The sequence below is a fragment of the Nerophis ophidion genome, linkage group LG08, assembly GCF_033978795.1.
Source record: "Nerophis ophidion isolate RoL-2023_Sa linkage group LG08, RoL_Noph_v1.0, whole genome shotgun sequence".
Lineage (NCBI taxonomy): Eukaryota > Metazoa > Chordata > Actinopteri > Syngnathiformes > Syngnathidae > Nerophis > Nerophis ophidion.
This window is the reverse complement of record NC_084618.1, coordinates 55,886,699-55,911,812: the sequence shown is the minus strand read 5'-3', so window position 1 is coordinate 55,911,812 and position 25,114 is coordinate 55,886,699. Positions and strand designations below refer to the sequence as shown.

At 37.7% G+C, this 25,114-nt stretch overlaps 1 protein-coding gene across 1 annotated transcript in view; it reads left to right on the top strand.

Annotated features, from left to right (window-relative positions):
* Nucleotides 1-25,114, top strand: part of si:dkey-191m6.4 (rho GTPase-activating protein 22) — a 77,465-nt gene that overhangs the window by 12,896 nt on the left and 39,455 nt on the right. Inside the window, exons 2-3 of the mRNA XM_061909019.1 lie at nt 6,551-6,750; nt 18,929-19,016. Of these exons, the coding sequence (XP_061765003.1) occupies nt 6,551-6,750; nt 18,929-19,016 (288 nt within the window). The remainder of the gene's footprint in view (nt 1-6,550; nt 6,751-18,928; nt 19,017-25,114) is intronic.

The following is a 25,114-nucleotide window of genomic DNA, read 5'->3' as shown; positions in this document are numbered from 1 at the left end:
TAGCGGGGTGTATATTGTAGCGACCCCGAAAAGTTAGGGCTGCAAGGGGTTCTGGGTATTTGTTCTGTTGTGTTTGTTGTGTTACGGAGCGGAGGTTCTCCCAAAATGTGTTTGTCATTCTTGTTTGGTGTTTGTTCACAATGTGGCGCATATTTTTAACAGTGTTAAAGTTGTTTATACGGCCACCCTCAGTGTGACCTGTATGGTTGTTGATCAAGTATGCCTTGCAGTCACTTACGTGTGTCTGAAGAAGCCGCATACGACATGTGACTGGTCCGGCACGCTGTTTTGTATGGAGAAAAAGCGGACGCGACGACAGGTTGTAGATGACGCTAAAGGCAGTGCCATCAAGGCACGCCCTCAATATTGTTGTCTGGGTGAAAATCGGGGGAAATTCGGGAGAATGGTTGCTCCAGGAGATTTTCAGGAGGGACACTGAAATTCGGGAGTCTCCCGGAAAAATCCGAAGGGTTGGCAAGTATGGTGATGAGGTTGGTAGAAGGTGGAGATTGAACTAGGAACCCTCAGGTTGCTGGCACGGCCACTCCATTTGAGAAATATCCATCCATCCATTTCCTACCGCTTGTCCCTTTTTGGGGTCGCGGAGGCTGCTGGAGCCTATCTCAGCTGCATTCGGGCGGAAGGCGGGCTACACCTTGGACAATTCGCCACCTCATCACAGGGCTACAACAGATAGACAACATTCACACTCACATTCACACACTAGGGCCACTGTATAATAGAAAATAGTTTACCATAGAAAAAGGTAATTGGTTGAATGATTTGCCTATTGTTTTTATTACAGGCCGCTTAAATCAACATGTGGGCAGTTATAGCCAAAGTTTACCCACAACTCCTCAATCAGCCAAGCTATGGTATACTAAGAGAAAATTCTGATAAAACTGCTTTTGTGGCATTCCTAGTCGTTTATCATGGCCGTGCACTAGAAGCATAACCAGTCCGCTTCAAGTCAGATGAAGGATTTAACGTATTCAAATTGACTGATGGCTCACTACATCTTTCTAATGTGTTATTTATATTTAATACAGAGGATAGTTTTTTTTTCCTCATTGACCAGAGTTGTACGTTTCATATTCCTTTCTGTGCAGCTAGTCGTCGTTGTCGCACGGTTTTGCGCTTGAATGCTTTTTGTTATTAGTCAAATATACACCTAATAAAACACATTTTTAAATGATGGATTTTCAAGCATAAAAAAACACATTAACTTAAATTAAATCTAACGAATTGTACTGTACAGCACAGCACATCATCAAACAAGTTGCAATATTTTCACAGGTTCATGGTTGTGTTTAAGAACTGTGTGTCTCTATTACAGTCTTATTTTGTTGACCTATTATATTTACCCCTTTGGGTAAAATTAGTGTAAAGCGTGTTATTTTATATCTAGGGGGCTCTTATAATCTATGCATTTAGCAGGTTGTAAACAGGTTTTTTTATGCTCTATTATGAAACGCTAAAGGTTCAAGAATGTTTTGTCATTATAAATACTAAATAATTCAGAGCATCAATCAATATTGGCTTAGTGCAACTCTATAGAGTGCTGTGAACGTAAACAAGTGCCATAATAAGGCACATCATGGTCAGCAGCAGCCACAGTAAACATGGCGTAGCAGCTGAGCACTATTACCCTATGTGAGAAATGTGAGACAGAATATTGCTTTTGAATGTCTCCATTCACTGACAAATTCATAAGGTGATCATACTGTATGTCCAAGTATCAGTTGAACAGCCCTGCTATTAGAAGACCATTCCAAGCATTGCTGGTACATTCTACAGACTGACATACTGTATGTGCTGTACAAACACTGTACACTGACCGTACTCAAGTCTCTGTGCTGCAAAGCCACAACTCTTTATAGCTTATTTCATAATTCGTCATTCGGGATCAAAGAGATGAGCAGCTCTCTAAAAGTACCATTTTTTGACACAGCTCTTGCATTTTCTCATATTAGATTTACAGGGAATGCTTTGTGTTGAAAGCTTTATTAGCTGTATAGCTACACCGTAAAAAAATGGCATTGTAAATTCACAGCAAATGACTTTCCCAGTAACATTTTACTGCAAAATATCATTACAGCAATTTACTGCAACTGCAGAGCTGTGATATTACAGTTAATTACAACAAAGTTACTCTTTGCTGTAATTTCCAAATTGTACCATTATTGTTAATTACTCCCTACTCTCGCATAATGTGTGCAACACTGTGCAACGTAGTATACAGAACCCCGTAAAAGACTAATCATTTGGATTGACAGTACCGTATTTTTGGGACTATAAGGCGCACTTAAAATCTTTTCATTTTCTTAATTGATAGTGCACCTTATAACCTGGTGCGCCATGTGTATGCGTTTTAATTCTAGTTGTGCTTACTGACCTCGAACCGATTTTATGTCGTACAACGTGTAATGATAAGAACTGCAGGTTGACGCCTATTCAATAAATGATGCTCGCAAGTACTGGTAAGCAAGCAAGACCTAAACTTTGATCCTTCATTCGGCGCTCAAAAATCTGTCAGTATGTTTTAGGACGACTTTGGCAAGATATGGAGCTCAACCGCTTGATGGCATGTCGGAGCAATATAGCTAACATAGTCAGACATACTGTGCTTCAACATACCGGTATTTTTATGGTGTTTGTATAAGGATCCCGGAAAAGCACTTATTAGGAGATATATTATCTTCCGTATTGTTCCACTCTATTATACAAAACTAACTTTTCTTACCGATTGTTACCTGCTGTTGTGTATTTAGGATCTGCATAAGTCCCCAAAATTAGTGCGCATCCGCCATTGTTGTCCATGTTGTAGTCAATAGGCTCCTTCTATTTCTGTATCTTCTTGTCATGGGGCATTCATCCTCCGCTGTTGCCATTTCTAATGTATAAGTAGCGTACAGTTCTAACTTATTTCTGTCAATGGACTCAATATGCATGCTCTAACAACTACTATAAAAGATGACAAGGAGAACACCCTTTCGCAATGGAGCCACGTAAATAAGACCGCCCACAAAATGGTGCATCCTGAAGCGTCTGTCAGAAAGAGACTTGAAGATGGTCTGTAAAACATAATCTATGCAACATTTTGACCAAAGAACTACCATTACATGTTATGTAGACCACAAGGAAGTGTTTTAAATGTAGATTTAAAAAAACAATCATCATATAACCTCTTTAATGCGCCTTGTATATGAATATAAACCCGAATAGACCCGTTCATTTACAGTGTGCCTTAATACCCTTATGGTATTAATACTACAGTAATTTGTAGTGGTATTACTGGAGACTGTGATTGTATTACTTTACTGAAAAGTCTTAATTGTTGTAAAATATAAGGGTATCATATTTTATAGTAATTTCTGTACTGTTGCAGTACATTTGATTACAATATTATAAACTGTGGAAAAAATGGTAAAATACAGTGATCTAACATTCAGCCCACCTCTGAGAAGCAACAGGCTGGTATATTTATTTAACCAACCTCGATGATGAAAATGTACGGAGCCCCTAAAGGGACATCTAGTGGTTCGAGTGTCCGCCCTGAGATCGGTAGGTTTTGAGTTCAAACCCCGGCCGAGTCATACCAAAGACTATAAAAATGGGACCCATTACCTCCCTGCTTGGCACTCAGCATCAAGGTTTGGAATTGGGGGTTAAATCACCAAATGATTCCCGGGCGTGGCCACCGCTGCTGCTCACTGCTCCCCTCACCTCCCAGGAGGTGATCAAGGGTGATGGGTCAAATGCAGAGAATAATTTTGCCACACCTAGTGTGTGTGTGTGACAATCATTGGTACTTTAACTTTTTAACTGAACACAAGATGTTTTGCGAGATCTTGCAAAAGGTTTTTTTCCTATGTCAGTGAACCGGAACTAAAACAGACACAGCGATAGAGGAGCAGGAACGTACCCATCATCTGTGGTCTGCTGTGGGACCATAATACGATTTGATATCTTTATATGTTAGGCCAATACTAAATTATAAATCAATAAACTTCTCCCACGGATAAGTAGGCTCCTCCATCGCTGTGTCTGTTTTACTTCCAGTTCACTGACAGGAAAAAAACCTTTTGCGAAATCTTGCAAAATGTTTTTTTCCCTCCATGTCCCTTTAGGGGCTCTGTAAAAATGAATCCAATATACATACGTTAGCTAGGGGGGTGAATCTTTACCCTATCTATGTGTGTGTATGTGTGTATTCACCAGCAGGCAGGACAGTGGGTTCATGTAAATAATTCATGATTATTAAATTGCATAGCCTTGTTTGCACATTGCGTAAATACATCCATGTAGTCCAGCCTGGTTGCACAGTTCATTGAAACCTATGTCTGCCTTTGTGAATCAAATAAACATCCCTTTAAAAACAGGCTTTTTAACAAATGTGTTATCTCAATAGGGACAAACCTGGTGTCACATTGCGACATGGCTGTGCAACTGTCATTCCCTTTTGCTTTGAAACCGCCTTTGACTGAGCTCAGATTTCACACATTTGTCTAGAACCATTCAGTCCCATGTGGTCTTATTATCTCCACCCCAAACCTCTACCATCCTACTGGCTTGTGGCAACGCAATAAGTCTCTCCCAAGGACTTTCAAATGGAAGGCAGGTGAAGGGGTGGGGAGGGGTTGGGGGGTGCACTCCCTCAGACTGTGTGTGTGTGTGTGTGTGTGTGTGTGTGTGTGTGTGTGTGTGTGTGTGTGTGTGTGTGTGTGTGTGTGTGTGTGTGTGTGTGTGTGTGTGTGTGTATTGCTACCCTTTTTGAGACAACAACAAGGAAAAGTACCTTCCATATGAGAATCGGTGAACAAGTTAGGACATGAATCATGGTCCCAATATGGAAAACAATTGCATCTAATAGAGAATGTCTCTATCGTGAATGTGAAATCCATCAAAATGAGGGTGGTCTCAAAAGTGAAGTGAATTATATTTATATAGCGCTTCTCTCTAGTGACTCAAAGCGCTTTACATAGTGAAACCCAATATCTAAGTTACATTTTAAACCAGTGAGGGTGGCACTGGGAGCAGGTGAGTAAAGTGTCTTGCCCAAGGACACAACGGCAGTGACTAGGATGGCAGAAGCGGGAATCGAACCTGCAACCCTCAAGTTGCTGGCACGGCCACTCTACCAACCGAGCCATGCCGCCCCTAAAAGGAGGGATTTTTCAAATTGACTGTGTTTTGGTTTTAAAAGTGCTCCCCCTCTGGTCAACATATGAAATAACAAGTGGTTGTAAGAAATAGAAATACGCCTCCTCTGGACAAAATTATTTAAAACCTTTTTTTTTTTTTACAAAAATGTATAAAGAGACATACTGTAATGACTTAATGTAAATATTAAAGATTAAAAACCAATTGCAATCAAAAAATTCCCCCAAAAATAAATGAACTGAAAGCAGTCTTTTTCCTACAATGTGTCAACTTTTTTCTTCTAATAAAATTGAGAACAATTTCTCATATTCTTTCTGTTTCTGTAATATTACAATATTTTCTCGCAAAATTATTACTTTTAAGGAAAATTGTTACTTTTAATTGCGAAATGGTGACATCATATACAATTCATATGTTTATCACAATATTGCCAATTTTGTTCTTGTTCTTGTAAAATACCAAAAAAAATTTGAGTAAAATGATGACTTGTCATAATTTTGCCATGTAAAATTGTGATTATTATTATGATATTTCCAAAATGTTTGAATTTTTTTAATAAAATTTAGACTTTTGTCGAGTAAGATTATGACTCTTTTCATAAAATTGGCCAAATTTAGAACTTTTCTAGTAAAATTGCGACTGTTATTGAGTAAAATTCCAACTTTCTCCATAATATTGCACACATCTTATTTTTTTCGTGTAAAATTACGACTTTTAATGCAAAATTCTAAGTTTTTCCTGTGAAATTCTGATCTTGTTTCTTGTGAAATTCCAACTAAAATGTTCACATCAAGCCTTTTTTATATTTGCATAGTATTCATTTATTATTAATGTTGTAAATACACATCTTTATATATCTAGAAAGGCTGGTCCTAAAGAGTTAGGCATTTTTCTGAGGTCTCAAGAAGGTAACAAATACAAGATTGTGTGTGTGTGTGTGTGTGTGTGTGTGTGTGTGTGTGTGTGTGTGTGTGTGTGTGTGTGTGTGTGTGTGTGTGTGTGTGTGTGTGTGTGTGTGTGTGTGTGTGTGTGTGTGTGTGTGTGTGTGTGTGTGTGTGTGTGTGTGTGTGTGCGTGCGTGCGTGTGTGTTGCTCCCCATCACTGTCTCTATATTATCTTATTTCTCCCTGCTGCCTCTGTATCTCATCGTGAGGTGTTGCAGCCTGGGGCAAAAGGTTGTGTGTTCACAAGTGAAGGACAGCATACACAATGAAAGATAACACTACTGAGTGAAAAAATGAAAGGGGGAAAAAAACATGGCATGTGCCCAAGACTGATAATCAAACAGCCCCTGTAGCCTAATAATTTCAGGCAACTCTATCATGGACTGGTCTGTTTGCACATAAATTGAGAATACAAGTGAATGTTTGTGTGTGATTGTGTGCAGCCAGGTCCAAAAGCATGGTGATGGGCGAGGTGACTCGTGGCTCCTGCCAGCCGGCTTCGCCCAGCCTCCAGGAGGGGGCGCTGAAAGCTGGCTGGCTGAAGAAGCAGCGCAGCATCATGAAGAACTGGCAGCTGAGGTGGTTCGTGCTGCGGGCAGATCAACTATTTTTCTACAAAGATGAGGAGGAAACCAAACCACAGGTAAAAACAATAATACAAATCAAGTTGTTACTTTTTTTTAATGGAAAAAAAAAACAGTTGGATACAATTATATGGGATATGAGGTGTCAACTTGTCCAGGGTGTACACTGCCTTCCGCCCGAATGCAGCTGAGATAGGCTCCAGCACCCCCCGCGACCCTGACTGGGACAAGCGGTAGGAAATGGATGGAAGATTTAAGACCAATTATATTGACAAATACAGCGACCCCGAACGGGATAAGCGGTAGAAATGGATGGAAGATTTAAAAACAATGATATACAATGATATACAGTAGTTTAAATCAATAAATGGCGGAGGGATATTTCCTTGCACTCACGAAGGGAATGCCTCACGCTCTAAAGATCGTCTTGCCGTTTATCGAGTGCCTATGCCTTAATTTTTTTCCCCCGTTATAAATGACTGTTTCTTTTTTTTTTACCCAGCAAAACCTCCAGATTGTTGGAGAAAGTCCACTCATAAATAGTTGGCAACCTCCGACTAAAGTGTAAGTGGGTGTGGAGTTGCTAATCGTCCCTTGAAAAAACGGAATTGTTCCTGTATTTAGAAACAAAAGTATGCGTTTCCTATTAAGCTGTCAAGGGATGCACTCTTTCCCATTTTTTTATTACCATAAAAAATAAAAAGTGGTCCGTCAAATAGCAATAGATTCTTTCAAATACCAATAACTTCACTTGTCTGCTTCAGGCTAAGCCAGGGGTTGGCAACCCAAAATGTTGAAAGAGCCATATTGGACCAAAAATACAAAAAAAAAATCTGGAACCACAAAAAATGTAAAGCTTTATATAGGTGTTATAATGAAGGCAACACATGATGTGAGTGTCTATATTGGCTATATTAGCCTACTATCAAAATGGATATTTGTCGCCGGCTGATGCAAATGTTTGTTGACAGAAATGTTGAAATGTAATATTTTTTCTACACATTTTTACAACATTGGAAAACATAACTAAAACGGAGGCTTTTCAGAGGGTGTGATAACTCCTGGAAATGACTGGCTTTAAATGGCCAAAGGTAAAGATGTGTGTGTTTAAATTAAAAGAAACGGAAACTACAAATTAAATGAGCTCAAATATACTTAAAATAAAAAGCATAATGATGCATTATCTACATACAGCTAAAGCATAAATAGCATGTTAGCATCGATTAGCTTGCAGTCATGCAGTGACCAAATATGTCTGATTAGCACTCCACACAAGTCAGTAACGTCAACAAAGCTCACCTTTGTGGATTCACGTACAGCTTAAAACGTTTGATGGACAAATAGAGACAAAGAAAGGGTGGCATAAAATATGTCTTTCTGTGGCAGCATTGAGGAAAGTTGTACATGTAAACAAACTGCGGTGCGTTCAAGGGCTTCCGAAATCAGGACAAAATAATGCGTGCCAAATACTCTCATTGTGAAGCATGCTTAATATAAACAGTGGGATTTCTAACAATTAGGAAGGTTTGTGTTATGTTTGTCCTCCTACAGAAACCATATTCAAAAATATATAGAGATTTTTTTCCTCATTGCTTTCCATGTTCATACATTTTTGATTAAGCTCCAGAGAGCCACTAGGACGGTGCTAATAAGCCGTTTGTTGCTCGAAACCCCAGGGCTAAACAAATGGATGCCGCATGACTGATCGCTCACCTGTCAAACTCGTTGCTCTTCGACTTTTTTGGCATTTGTTCGTTCTGCCTTGGCTGCTGTCACTTCCGTTGTGTCCTTTGTATCCTTGGTGGCTAAAAGTTGTATTGCAGTTTGATATTATTTTGTTGTGACGTTTGTATTTGTTGGTCCTTCTGCAATCGTGCTGGGGCTGAAAATTGTTGTGTTGTAATCTATGTTATTGTCTTGTCGTATTCGCATTTGTTATGACCTTTTTCAGCCACCGTAGCTACCCGCCATTCTTTATTTTGCGGACTGCACTTAAAGACGTGCCGACAGGTGTGGCTGTAATGGAAGTAAGGCGTGTCTTAAACGAAAATGAAGCTGGAGAGACAATACCTAACATGGAAATCCTAAACAAATTAATACTGCTGAATATAAGTCATGGATAGGGTTATGGGTAGGATTAGGGTTGTATATAATCAGATGAAAATGCAATACATTCCAGAACTGAAATAATAACCAATGGTGTGTTGCATTAGCCATCTTGGCTCACGGTACATATCAGGTGTCCACTTTCACGTGGTCACCGTCGCTGTGGCCATGTCTATAGAACAGGGTTCACTTCCGTTCTCGTCACCCTTGTGAGTACAACTTAGAGTGGGCCTGTTTTGACTGGCGATGACTTGAATAACGTTCAACATCCTTATCATTAAAAGTCTTAAACTTCATATAAAGTCTGCCATTGTTGACTCCAATGTTTTCCTTTTTTTTGTTATCGATAAAATCGATCGACTCCCTTAAAAATCAATGTTGGGTTGATACCTAATTTCTGGAAAGCAAACTTGCCGAGAACAGATCGATGTAGTTAAATCTGAGGAATATAAATCTATATATAAGTGGTAGAAAATGGATGGATGGATATCGGTTAATTGTTACACTCTCCTTTATTTGGATCCATCTGCAATTTTCTTTGTGTATTTTTTTAGTTTGATTTTTCTTTTGTGATTGTCATAAGTGATCAAATTTAAATTACCGCCGAAATATGGGTTACTGCGAAGTAAATTATGGCTCATCAAACTCTTTAGTGCCAACAGCAAATTGCTTGCTCTGTGTCTCCATTAGTGCATCAACCTTTAAATATTTGCAGGGGAAATACCTGATTCTTTTTCCTCCCTTTGTTGTGACATATTTTGTGTCTGTGCGATGACTCATTTTTAACGTCTTTAATAACCACTCAGAAGTAATGGAGTGGGTGTGCCACTGGCCTGACCCTCGGTCATATTAGAAGGCATGGCCGATTAGCTGAATAGGTTTACATTGCTCTAACAAGAGGGGATGATGTAATCCAACAAAAAAGACAGCTGGAGCATCTTCATCAAGCACACACACATGCCATTTTAAACACAATAATCTTCACTGAGCCTTTCTGCCTGAAATCTTGACACTTTTATTGATTTTAGTCTCATTCTGGATGACTGCTTTTCATTTAATGTCGACCATCTGACATCACTGTCTTTTCACATGCACACACACACACACACATCCGCATGGAATGACGTCTTCCACACTTTACAGTCCCTATTCTGCAGGGACTGAGATTACTGAGACGTGGACAGACTGCCTTTAATCAAAGCTTGCCAATACTCACCCGAGCTGTATTGATTTGCAACCTCTGATGCATTCAGGTCTTCCGCGCACACACACACACACACACACACACACACACACACACACAGGCACACGCGACTAAACGGGCATATGCACATATACTCAAGGAAATGAACACTTACACGTACACACAACCTCCCCCTCTTATGACAGGATGTGCGAGACAGTGTCATCCTGACGTTCAATTTTCTCTCTCATCTTCTAATCGATGCGATATTTGAAACTGGGAGTGGTGCTTGGGGGGAGGAGGCGGCGGCTTATTGCAGCAATACATAAGTCCACTTGGCAATGACATTAAATACTACTTTTATAAACTGAGAAAATTGAGACTTGAAGGTTAATCCACTCCTGTGGTTTATGTTTATGTTTACTATGAATTGATTAACGTGGACCCCGACTTAAACAAGTTGAAAAACTTATTCGGGTGTTACCATTTAGTGGTCAATTGTACGGAATATGTACTGAACTGTGCAGTCTACTAATAAAAGTTTAAATCAATCAATCAATCAATCAATGTTAATTTTTTCCCAAACTCAATGTATTACACCTAAAACCTGTCTCATTATAACAAAATACCATCTTAGTATGAACCTACTCCAACGACTCCTCTAGTGTTCTGTTATCCAAAAGCAGTGTGTAATGTAGGACTTTACGATTTTTTGACAAAAAGTAATTGTGATTTTTCTGCCAAAAATTGTGATAGCGATTCGATTTGCGTTTTTAGATTTTACTGATTTAGATGCAGAAAACTGCCAGAATGATGAGTTACTTTTAGACTGTCCATCAACATATTCTTGTCTAAAGCTGCCACACACTAACTACAACAATATGAAACAAAAAAATTCCCGCATACATTTTTATCGGCTTGCTATCTGTACCGCCCTGCGATGAGGTGGCGACATGTCCAGGGTGTAACCAGCCTTCCGCCCAATTGTAAGTGAGATAGGCACCAGCACCCCCCGCAACCCCAAAAGGGAATAAGCGGTAGAAAATGGATGGATGGATGGCTATCTGTGCCCTGGATCTGAAGCCGTCGTACTTATTAGATGGTGCCGAGTGTCTGAATCTGTGAGTTTTAGGTGTAACTGTACAAAATGAGTTACAGAACTAGCCTAAAATGTTAGCATGTGCACATTAAAATGCTAACACTTAGCAAATGTGCTAACAATGGGCATGTCTCACACGTCAATTAACACGGCTGTAAGGTGTATGGATTCGGAAATACAGAAAAGAGTGTAAAGGTAGATGGAAAAAGTTTTCATGTTTAAGTAAGCCAGCTAGCATGCTATCATTTACGAAAAGTTAACAAGTGTCACGGTAATATGACTCTGGGCTAAATGGTAGCAAAACTAGCTCAAAAAGTTAGCACGCTAATGTTAGCATGCTAGCAAACTAACATGATCATAAAAATAGCATGAGTCACAAACCAAGTTAAATGACTCTAAAATGTATGGCAAGGGAAATACTGAAAAAAAAAGAGTGCACATAGCTAAAAAAGTTAGCACTTTAAGGTTAGCATGCTAACACAAGCATGCTAGCAGTTAACAAGTGTCATATACCAAGTTACATGACTGTAAGGTAGACGGTTACAAAATTAGCTCAAAAGCTAGCACTTTAATGTTAGCATGCTAACATGCTCACGTAAACAAGTATTGATTGATTGATTGATTGATTGAAACTTTTATTCATAGAATGCACAGTTCAGTACATATTCCGTACAATTGACCACTAAATGGTAACACCTGAATAAGTTTTTCAACTTGTTTAAATCGGGGTCCATGTAAATCAATGCATGGTAAATATACAGTTAGCATGTTTCAAATACTACGGTATATGACTGTAAAGCTGCAGAGTTGGAGATAAAAGTGTAAAGCTTGGGGGAAAAAATTTAGCACTTTATAGTTAGCGTGCTAACATGCTAACGTTAGCACACTAACAATTATCAGCTCTCACAAACTATACAACAATTGCAAAATTATCTCAAAAAGCCAGCACTTTAATGTTAGCATGCTGGCATGCAAACATAAACATGCTAACGTTAGCATGGAGACGGCGTGGCGAAGGTGGGAGAGTGGCCGTGCCAGCAATCCGAGGGTTACTGGTTCAATCCCCACCTTCTATCATCCTAGTCACGTTCGTTGTGTCCTTGGGCAAGACATTTCACCCTTGCTCCTGATGGGACCTGGTTAACGCCTTGCATGGCAGCTACCGCCATCAGTGTGTGATTGGGTGACTGTGGAAATACTGTCAAAGCGTTTTGGGCTCCTTAAAAAGGGGTAGAAAAACGCTATACAAGAACAACCGTTTACCTTTTTTTTTTTACATACCAAATTATCTGACTGTAAGGTGTATGTATCGCTGTGTAATTAGAGAAAAAAAAAGGAACGTTAGCTAAAAAGTTAGCTCTATAATGTTAGCGTGCTAACATACTAAATTCATTGATTTAGACGCAGAAAACTGCTAGAATGATGAATGAAGGAAGTCATGTTACTTTTAGACTGTCCATCAACATAATCTTGTCTCAAGTTGTCACATACTAAAACAATATGCAATGATATACCATCAAGAATATTTTTGCTTACAACCGCCTTAGCCGCTTGTCCTAGCCTCATCGGAGTCCACTCATGTCGTACTGGAGGTCCTTCAGCCATTTAACACGGTCAACATTAAAACCTTTTTAAGATACTGTACAGCAGTGTTTCTCAAAGTGTGGGGCGGGCCCCACTGGTGGGGAATAGAGACATGACAGGTGGGGCGCGAGGAACGGGAGGAAATTTCACTTTAATTTTTTTTTTTTTAAATTATATTCTTAGATTTTTTTTTTTTTTTTACTATCCTTTCATTTTCTATACACACTGTAAATCACTTTGTGATTCTGTCTGTGAAATCCGTTATGTAAATAAATGTGAATTACTTATTTTTCCTCTAGGCTTTAAATTTCTAGGTAGGAGCGAAAGTTTGACAGATATAGCAACAGTAACTAATGGGGGCGGGGCTAAGCGGAACGATCTTTCACGCGGATGGGTAGCAGGCTAATGTGTGGACCACAATTACACAAAATGGATAAATTTGTGACTCGCACCTCAAAGGTCGTCAAATCAGAGCCAGCGCCTGCAGAGAAACAAAAATCTGACGGGCTTAATCAACTAGAAAGCCAACTGAAAAGAAAATATGATGAAGGGCATCTTGCTCTTGGATTCACGGCTATGGTGGTGGGGGCAGAGGAGAGACCCCTGTGTGTTCTATGTCCAAAACCGCTTGCAGCAGACAGCATGAGACCCAACAAATTAAAGAGACACCTCGAGACCACACACCCCAATCGCGTCAATAAGCCACTTGATTTCTTTCAAACAAAACTGGCAGAATAGTTATTTTATTTATTATTGAACTTGATGCAAGTTATACCACAGCTGCACAGTTATTTTATTTGTTATTGACCTTGATGTTATTTTATGTTGTTGAGTTTGAATGTATACAACTTGAATGTTACTTGATGTTCAATAAATTTGAAAATGTTAAACTTGGCATTAGCGTTCTGTTGGGGCGATTGGGGGCAGGTGGGGCTTGAAAACTCCCCCTTTTCCAAAGTGGGGGATGACAAAAAAAGTTTGAGAACCACTGCTGTACAGTAACACAACTCAAGTGGTGTTTGTTATTAGAACACTGACTGCATCAGCTGCACTGTTTCCTATAACCACTTTTGATTAGTCAGTGGGCCAGGGATGCAAGGCTTATTTATTTTATTTATTTATTTACAGACATACATTATTTTGTATTACCGTATTTTTCAGACTATAAGTCGCAGTTTTTTTCATAGTTTGTCCGGGGATGCGACTTATACTCAGGAACGACTTATGTGTGAAATTATTAACACATTACCGTAAAATATCAAATAATATTATTTAGCTCATTCACGTAAGAGACTAGACGTATAAGATTTCATGAGATTTAGCGATTGGGAGTGACAGATTGTTTGGTAAACGTATAGCATGTTCTATATGTTATGGTTATTTGAATGACTCTTACCATAATATGTTACGTTAACATACCAGGCACCTTCTCAGTTGGTTATTTATGCCTCATATAACGTAAAAGTTATGTTGTTCACTATTCTTTATTTATTTTAAATTGCCTTTCAAATGTCTATTCTTGGTGTTGGGTTTTATCAAATAAATTTCTCCAAAAAAATGCGACGTATATGTTTTTTTCCTTCTTTATTGTGCATTTTCGGCAGGTGCGACATATACTCCGGAGCGACTTATACTCCGAATAAAACGGTACAATATTGTTTCTTTTGTTAATATCAGAGTCCGTTCTGCAAGAAGGTTAACCCTAGAAGTACACAGCTTATGGACTGGAACCCACAGTTAAAATATACATCATTATATAATATACAAAATACAGTACAATACATTTCAAAATCTACCCACCAAATACCCATTCACAATTTCATATATAAATAAAAAACGAATATTTAAATTCACCAAATCAGTCTCAATATCCGATTTTTCAAATTTGATGAAAAGGTTGCAACTGGAAGATATCTGCGATAATCTCATCATACATACAGAGGTCAAGACCAAAATTATGCGACTAATGTGAATTCCTCAACCATAAGGGGTGTGCTTAATGTACTAAGCATAACGTCGCAATAAGTTTTGCTTAAATCGCTTTTTAAAAATGTTTAAAGAATGTGATTCTTTTACACTGCAAAAAGTGAAATCTAAGTAAGAATACATTTCTCAAATAAAGGGGATATTTGCTTATTTTCTGTCTGATGAAATAATTATTATCACTAAGCAGATTTTATGTTAGTGTTTTACTTTTTTTAAGGGTTTTGGTCCTAAATTATCTCAGTAAAATATTACAGCTTGTTGCTGAGATTTTATGACCTATATTAAGGAATTTTTGGGTTCTTTGAGGTTAGCTAATTTTACTTGTTTTGGAAAGTCTTGACAGGCCAAATTTTCTTGTTCTATTGGCAGATAATTTTGCTTTGTTCAAATAAAATATTCCTAATTTTTGTATTTTTTTTCTTATTTTTGAACAGTCTTTTTGCAGTGTATAGAGCCATCCAGATCATCTGGCCTCTCTACAGGCTATACTAAATCTTGTACACTTGAGATGACGATTTCTACCTCTTAATAAAGGTTTACTTCTAGTGTTATATCTATGAGAAGTAGTGGTCACTGGAATGAGCTGGCAGAGTCTAGAATTTAATCCGTATACTACGTTATACATAATACAAGCACTGTGAAATCTGTGGCACTCTGTAAGCTTCAGAAGATTGTACCATTAACACACATGACTTTCTTCTGAAGAATCCCCAGTTTCTTAAGATAACTGGGATACATGTTACACCATACGACATTGCAATAGTTTGTATGTGCTTCAAGTAGAGTACGATATAGAATTAAGAGAGCGTTAAGTGGAAGAAAGTGCCTCAATTTTGAGACTTGACCGACATATTTAGATAATTTATTCATTTAATATTCAATATGGCTTTTGAAATGTATAAATCCATCTATATATACACCAAGGAATTTAGTGCTCTCAACTCTCTCTAATGCTTTACCACTTATTTTAATCAGTATACTATCAAAGTTTTTATGGCCTCTATTTGAATGAAATATAATAACGTTGGTTTTATTTATATTTAAGGATAAGTTATTACATTTATACCAATTATTTACTTTAACTATAATAATAGTAATATATATTTTTTGTAAAAAGCACTTTCCCATTGAGCAACAACCTCAAAGTGCTACAGTGTATCAAAAAAATAAATAAAACGATAATAAAAATAAAAACTAGTACTAGCACGCATATGTCCAAAAAAGGTTGTTTTTTTTAAAAGAAGGGTTTTGAAGCCTTTTTTAAAAGCATCCACAGTCTGTGGTGCCCTCAGGTGGTCAGGGAGAGCGTTCTACAGACTAATTCACTATTGACAATAGCTTGAAGGCTTTCAGGATTTTTGTGTGACATGAATATATTTTTGTCATCAGCAAAAATCCCTTTGTGAAGAATAATTGATGAGTTCACAAAGTCATGTATAAATAATATAATATAATATAAGGCTTGACAATTCTAATTCAATTGAAAGATGCAGGAGAGATTTTTCTTTTTTCAGTAATTAAAACCTTGATGTCGATTGAATGTGGATTAATTAGGCAGCCCTAGTGTAATGTTTGTGTGTAGCAATAGGCTGGCTACTTTAGCACACTGGTGACAGAAAAAAGTGGGAATTCGTCTTGGGGCCTCCCGATTGGTTTTCACGAATGATGATGGACATTTATGGGGAAAACCTGATTAAGATGGGTGTGTCGTCATCAGTTTATGGCTATTGCATTTGGTGTCATGGCAACTAAACTCTGTATGGGGGTTTATTAGACAAGCCATGTTTTAAGTAAGCCTATATAAAACTGTAGCCAAGGCAGATTTTAAGCAAATCTGGACACGTGTAAAAGTAATTGGCGAGTTGGTTACCAAATACACTACTTTCATAACATTATACTTTTGATACATTAACCTACAACCATCTGCGCATGATTTGTGTCCTCAGATTACATGTTGCCCTTTGTTAATCATTCATCCCCCGCTGCCTGTGTTGTTCTGAGCACAAGGCACCCTCGGGAGCCCCCCCACGCCCTCCGATCCCCTGATTCCCTGTGCTCCAGCTCCCGCCTCTTCCATTTGTTGCCACGGCTACTAATGTCGTTGGCGGCCTGGCCCACAGGCTGAGGCGATTTGGCAGAATCGGGTGCCTGTTTGATGGAGCTTGCCAGTCAGCAGATTAACATGGCCGACCCACAGGCACTGGCATCTTTTCACAGCTCACTTGGTCTTAGTTTTCGGAGCTAAATGGGTATTGATCTGGATAATGTTTTCTTTTTTTCTTTTTTTTCTTTGTCCTGTCCAGCTACTCAGGCAAATCATATTTTTGATGTAGATGCCCATATTGACTGTACAAATTTACAAAAGTGAAGTGTGGGATACTTCTCTTGTCGCCTTATTTTTATTTGACTTTATTACCGTATTTTTCGGATTAAAAATTGCTCCAGAATATAAATCACACCGCCCGAAAATGCACAATAAAGGAGGAAAAAAACATACAAGTCGCACTAGAATATAAGTGTGAATGAATGATGGGTTCTCACTTCTCTGTGAGCGCTTTGAGTATCTAATAATAGAAAAGCGCGATATAAATATAATCCATTATTATTATTATTATTATAAGTCGCATTTTTGGGGGAAATTTATTTGTTAAAATCCAATAGCAAGAATAGATATTTGAAAGGAAATTTGAATGAATAAAGAATAGTGAACAACAGGCCGAATAAGTGTACGTTATATGATGCATAAATAACCAACTGAGAAGGTGCCTGGTATGTTAACATATGATGGTAAGAATCATTCAAATAACTATAACATATAGAACATGCTATAAGTTTACCAAACAGTCTGTCACTCCTGATCAATTTTCATAGTAGTAGCAGGTAGCATCTTTTTTTTTTCACAATGCACTTCTGCCATGACCTGCCCCCGCCAAATTTGTATTGGTTGACGTGTGTGTGTGACGATAACTGATATATGCCTACTCTCTTACGTGAATGAGAAAAATAATATTTCATATTTTACGGTAATGTGTTAATAATGTCACACATAAGTATAAGTATAAGTCGCACCCCCGACCAAACTATGAAAATACTGCGATTTATAATCCGAAAAATATGGTAAATTAATTTATATTATTATTTAGTGCAGCCGGGCCGGAGCAGGAGGGGATTAGAAAGAGAAAAAAAGGAAGACAGAGGAGGAAATTGTGGGGACAATAGAAGGATAAGACAACAACAGCAAACACAACAACAACAATAAAACAACATCAGCAAATAGGGTATGTACAAATATGATGTTAAAAGTGTCCGCAAAGAAGCAGGTAGTGAAATAAATAGTACCGTATTTTTCGGTCTATAAGTCGCTCCGAAGTATAAGTCGCACCTGCCGAAAATGCATAGCAAAGAAAAAAAACAACAACATATATAAGTCGCACTGAAGTATACGTCGCATTTTTGGGGGAAATGTATTTGATAAAACCCAACACCAAGGATAAACATTTGAAAGGCAATTTAAAATAGATAAAGAATAGTGAACAACAGGCTGAATAAGTGTACGTTATATGACGCATAAATAACCAACTGAGAAGGTGCCTGGTATGTTAATGTAACATATTATGGTAAGAGTCATTCAAATAACTATAACATGTAGGACATGCTATACGTTTACCAAACAATCTGTCACTCCTAATCGATAAATCCCATGAAATCTTATATGTCTCGTCTCTTACGCGAATGAGGTAAATAATATTATTTGATATTTTACGGTAATGTGTTAATAATTTCACACACAAGTTGCTCCTGAGTATAAGTTGCACCTATGGCCAAACTTTGAAAAAAACTGCTACTTATAGTCTGAAAAATACAGTAATACAGAAATGACAATGAACATTATTACACTACAAATGGAGCAATACAAATACCAATAGAAATAGCACTATTGATAATGAATAATAACAATAATTACCTCAAGTATCAACAACACAACTGTTTAAAAGCTAACAATACATATATGTAATGATAACATGAAATACAAAAGAAAGCGGATAAATAGAGGGGAAGTAGGAGAAGCCAAGTATATTAACCTTTAGATTGTTATAGTAACAATAGGTTAAGCTTTGTCAGTGGATAATGTTTTCTAATAATGTGTGTGGGTCCTTAATGTGCAAAAACTACAAGCAATATCACATATAGCCCTGTAAGATCAAAACACTTCTCCTATAAGTGAAGAAAAACAGATCACAAGTTGATTTTGTTGAAGTGGGCTCCTTGTGTTTTTCAGGGCTGTATACCACTGCAGGGATGCCAGGTGAATGAACTTACGGCAAACCCAGATGAACCAGGAAGACACCTGTTTGAGATTGTTCCAGGTAAGTTGACCTGAGCTTCTGCTTTTCTGGATGTGTAACAGCAGGGGGCATTGTTACCCAGAGTTCAGGTCATTTGTCATGGCGATCTCCCTCCACGGCAACACATTCTGCACATCCACCATGCAACACAAATGATTTTAAAACTTTTTGTTTGATTTCGCAATCGCATTTTGACTCTAGATCAGTGAATTATTGTGAATCAGTGTGTGAGGAGTCAAACCATGTAACTTCTCCCGGCTCTCTGTGCCACCCTGTCGTCCTGGGAGTGTTTGCTCGTTTGTTGTGTTTAGAGAGGCCAACCAACTTGTGTTGATCTGTGGGTTTTGTTTATGGCTCGTCAACATTGCGAAAGGCTGCGAACTCCAATGATCCTCTCTCTACCAGCGCTGAAGGGTGATCGGGAAAGGAATGATGCAAGTGCACAAGTCCAGAATATAACTTTGTTATATTGTCCTGTTGATCCAAGAACAGTTGCTCCAGGCAACCAGGACATAGTGAAATCGGGAGTCAAATAAGCCCACTATTTTATTAAATTACAGAGTTCGAAATCTAAATTTTATTTACAAAACTAATTACACTAGTACCTCAACATACGAGCTTAATTGGTTCTGTAATGGAGCTCTTGACTCAAAACCCTTGTATCTCAAATCAATATCTCCCATTGAAATTAAATTAAATCAATGCTTGTACAACAGTACCATTTTTAAATGCAACATGCCTTTTTAAAAAAAGAAAAACTAACCTCAAGATAAGAAATAGTGTATAAAAACAGTACGATATAATATAGTACAAGCAACTACGGTGGTTTTATGAAGTAGTGTAATAATAATGTACAGCATTTGACTTGGAGAGTAGACTTCTACTACCTGAGTGTTACAAAAAGTGTAATACTCGGTGGCCTAGTAGTTACAGTGTCCGCGTAGTTAGAGTGTCCGCCCTGAGATCGGTAGGTCGTGAGTTCATATCCCGGCCGAGTCATACCAAAGACTATAAAAATGGGACTCATTACCTCCCTGCTTGGCACTCAGCATTAAGGGTTGGAATCGGGGGTTAAATCACCATAAAATGATTCCCGGGCGCAGCACCGCTGCTGCCCACTGCTCCCCTCACCTCCCAGGGGGCGAATAAGTTCGCCACATCTAGTATGTGTGCGACAATCATTGGTACTTTAACTTTTCTGCAGAATCTTCTTCCAGCTTCTTCCAGCATTTCCATGTTTTTGTCGATAAATGTCCACCATATGGATATTATTTTAACATTCTTGGATGGTGTAGGACTCGTTCTGCTTCAGTATGGTGCAGACTAGCAGGGATACATACACTCAATTATACTCAGTCATATTTTTTTCTTTCTTAAATTAAATGAAAATCACTAACTACTTCTCAGCACTGTCCTTTACACTCACTTTCAAAAACAAAGGTATGTCCATCTCTAGCTATAAGCTAATGCAAAGTGAGATCATATGTTTAGGCGGATATTACGGTTTTAACTGTGACATTTCCGACGCTAAGTAATGGTGGCAATGCTTGTAACTCAAATTTTTGCTTGCAACTTAAAGCATAACAATTAGCCGATAAATATTCTTAAGCGGAGATACCACTGTGTTAAAGATTTTGTGTTGTATGGCAGTCAGTTTAAAACAACGCATTGAGCCTAAAGTGTTTGGATTAATAAGTCATTTGTGACAAAAAATGTATAAAATAGAGTTTGTTTCAGTGCCACACCGCCAGCTGTGACCAATTTAAAATGTTTCCAAAAATGTTATGCCAGGATCATAGTTTCCGTATTTCAAGCTTTGCACAATGAAATAACTTTTAACGGCCTCATTTAAAACAGATGTAACTTTGACAAGGTCTAGATATTACATAATTTTAAGTTGCAAATCATATACCGAATACTGCGCATCAACTGGATTGATGGCAAAACACATTAGATATACAGGTCTTTGATTGGCGATTTGACAACAATATGAAGGATTTGGGACTCACAAGTCTGTGCGCTAAATGTACATGCATCATTAATACAGTGGGTATGTAGCCTCAAATTCGTATTCACGTAAAATAGTCTTGTTAACCCGACGCAAAGATACCACAGCCTTTACTAACCCACAACGATAACGTAATTATTAGTATATGTTTGGGTTAGCCTGGACCAGGGGTTCTCAAACTTTTTTCTCCAAGTACCACCCTCAGAAAAATGAGCAACATTAAAATACAGTAGCGTAGTAGGCCTAAGTATTCATTAAAAACAAGGCAAAGGTTTTAATTAACAAATATATATTATATTTTTTGCCACTTTAACTTTATACACACAGTTTGAACAGTAACACTTGGTTTGAATATAGGAAAATAAAACACTCTACTTTAATTACGTAAGTGATTCTTTGGAATACCACTAAATGAAGCCCGCTTACCACCAGTGGTACATGTACTAGAGTTTGAGAATCACTGGCTAAAACAATCACATTTTACAAAAAAACATGGCGACATTAGATGGCTTAAAGCTTTACATTACTGGTTCAATGATTGTTTCAAAATATGTTAATTTTAGAAGAAGCATTGACAATTAGTGTTGCAACGATTACAGATTTTGACTGTATGATTATAGTGTGGGTAATAATCACGGTTTATCGCGGTTATTATGCATTGATTAATTTAATAACAAAAAAATTATAAAAATCACATTCCAGATGTTGAGGTTGTTTATTATTGTTGGAAATAATAACAATCAAATAACATTATAATACCAGCACAAACTAATACGTGTAACAACAAATATTATTAATAATAAATAAAATATTAATGTGAGGCTAAGATTGATTTTGTTAATCCCCAAGAGAAATTGTTAATCATGTAAGTACAAAGTCACGTGTTATTCATTTTTTAGAATATATTTTATGCCGTGTTCATACCAGAAATGCGTACAGTTAAATCCAATGGTATTGTGCTGTTGTTATTCTAAAAGTTCCTGATGTTATGTTAGTGTTTTAAACTTGCTATATTAACTTGTGTAACAGTTTTTTTAACACAAACATAAAGAAGCAATGTAACGTAAAAGGGTCAGTGAATGAAGCCTTTGACAGTTTACACTGAACTGATACAACGGTAATTTACTGATTGTGACACCTTTATATTTAACTCCCTACCAACTTAATAGAATAGAATAGAGTTTTATTGTCATTATTGCAGTGAACAGGTTCAAAGAACAACGAAATAAATACTTCATGAAGTCACTATCCAGTAACATAATTGGACTCAGTTATGTCTTACTGTTACTTTGGCGTGTAAAGCTTGGTGTTGATCCTGCATATGTTTCACCATATTAGACGTGTTAGACCCCTTAGCCGCGACATTCTTTTGGCAAATAATACAAGTGGGTGAGTCATTTTCTTACATGACTTCTTGGTCATTTTCTAGTTACCCGAAATGTTCTTGCGCTGCTGACTTTAGCTTATTTTTTTGGGTGGGAACAGTTTGCTGCTTTAGTAGCATAATAGTAGCAAGTAGTGATGTGCGATACCACTGGTTTTCTTTCTGATACGATACAGAGTAAAATGTAGGCTGGTAATGGCGATACAGATCCGATATCGATCCTTTGTGCAAATATACCTACTGGCATAGCTCGGTTGGTAGAGTGGCCGTGCCAGCAACTTGAGGGTTACAGGTTCAATTCCCGCTTCCGCCATCCTAGTTACTGCTGTTGGGTTTCACTATGTAAAGCGCTTTGAATCACCAGAGAAAAGTGCTATATAAAAATTAGGGCTGGGCAACGATTAAAAATTTTAATAGAAGTCAATCGCACTATTTCTCCGATTAACCGCGATTAACTGCAATGTATACACAAAGCCCAATAATGAATTCAAAAGTAGTGTGTAGTGCACCTTTATTGGAATATTCTCCCACATGAACAAAAGCGCCAAAACATTTGTTGTGCAAACACAATTTAAATCAGTCCTTGTTAAACAGTAGCAGTTAAATAGCATATTTTATGAAAATCAACTCAAAAAATGTAAATACAAACATTTGAGCTTATTGCAACTGCCAGGGTATTTAAGTTATCCTGTTTGTTATGGAAAATAAATATAATCTACATACAAATCTCTGAGCCACAATCATAACATCTGAACAGGCAATTTCTGAGGTAACAGCAGAAACATTTTTTTTATCAGGGATCTTATGTTTAAAAAAACTATATTACAGGTAGTGGCCTGTTTTAGGGAATTTTTAATCAAATTATCTGTAGTAGCAATATTAATAATGTTGTGTTTATTATGCGTAGCGCACCTAAAATAATTACGACCATATCTAGGAATTGATATGATGGGAATTTTCCGATTGTTTGCTTGGTGCTTTAATAAACTGAACGCATCATATACCTGGTACTATATTGTGATGTTATGAGCCAGGGAAAAAAAGAACTATCCTACCCAGCATGCAACAGGAGTGACGAGCATGCGCGGTAGCCCGGTATAGGTTGTGTGTCGCCATGACAGCATCTTGTATGTTGTGATATGCACGCTCTGAAAGTAAACGTTAAGAACTCAGCCAACACTCCTCGTCTGCATTATTCATAAATAGACAGACAACACATATACTCCGCTGCTTCACAGGCCGCTGGATGTAGCCGGTGAAGTATTGCCATGCTAGCTAGCCGGTCTAGCAAGCACGCGTCATTCAGTCCAAAACGGCCCGATCTATCCACATTCAGAATTGTCTGGCGGTCGTAAGTGATCCCGGAGTGACCACGCTGTAAGCCAGCCATGAAATTTGCAGAATTGTCCAGTATTTTTGCCAAATGTTCCATCTTTAGCAAGAGCTCCTCCACGCCGAAGCCCGTCCGGGCGTCGCCATCTTGTTAAGAAAAGGTGTTAACAAAATAAAAGCATGTAAAAAACATACGCAAATGTGCGATAAAAGAATTGTCGGCGTTAATAGAGTGATGAATTAACTCGTAATTAACGCATTAATTTGCCCACCCCTAATAAAAATACTTTACTAATGTATCTGCTAAAATGTTGTGTTTTTTAAACAATATTTATCTCGCAGCATTAGGAACACAATATTTATTTATTTTAAACTCTGAAATATATTGAGGTAATGGCGTGAAAAACAATATAGCCAAGGTAATTCAACAGAAAAAAACAGGACAAAATCACACAAAGTAGACAATAATGGTGTTTCAAAACATAAAAAAGTGAAATAAGTAAAATGTAATTATTTAGCCATTTTGTTTATTGTTTTGGTTGTGTATATTTAAGGGTCCCCCACCTCCTCCTTAGCAGAGACAGAACCTATGTTCTTGATTTTGGTTGTGATTTACTCAAGTGCAACATTTTGCTTACTGTCCGTGTATTTTATTTACATTGTTCGTTTTAGTTAATTTGGTATTTAAAAGTCTAACATTTAAGTTACAATGTTAAAAGATAGATAGATAGACAGATAGAGAGATAGATAGATGGATAGATAGATAGATAGATAGATAGTACTTTATTGATTCCTTCATATACGAGAAATACAAGTGAAATGCATTTAAAAGAATATACTTTCAAACCATTATAATTTACCATTATTATCATGTCATTACGTCATTGGTTAATATGGTCTCCAAAAAAAATAATGGCAACAATATTTTTTATCTGCTATAATTTGTAGGTCAATATATCTTAGAGCAAAATTTGTTATGGGCCCAGGCGTATTCGGAATTGCACTGTTCACACTCACTATGTTTCCATTTACTAAATTAGTCTGATTCTGAAATAGTATGATGACGTAGCGACTTGTCCAGGGTGTACCCCGCCTTCCGCCCGATTGTAGCTGAGATGGGCGCCAGCGCCCCCCGCGACCCCAAAAGGGAATAAGCGGTAGTAAAACGGATGGATGGATGAAATAGTACGTGTTTTTGTATTTTCACACCAACATGTGAAGTCCAAGTGTCCATGCACTCTCTGTAATGTGACAGGTGCCTCCCGTACACTTGGGGGCACATATATCCTTTTAGTGTAGATAAATGTATTGCTTTTACGGTTGACCTATGACATCACACTAGCCTCTGTGGCTCCTTACAAGTTACCAGTCAAGGAGCTCAGTACTATGTTGCTA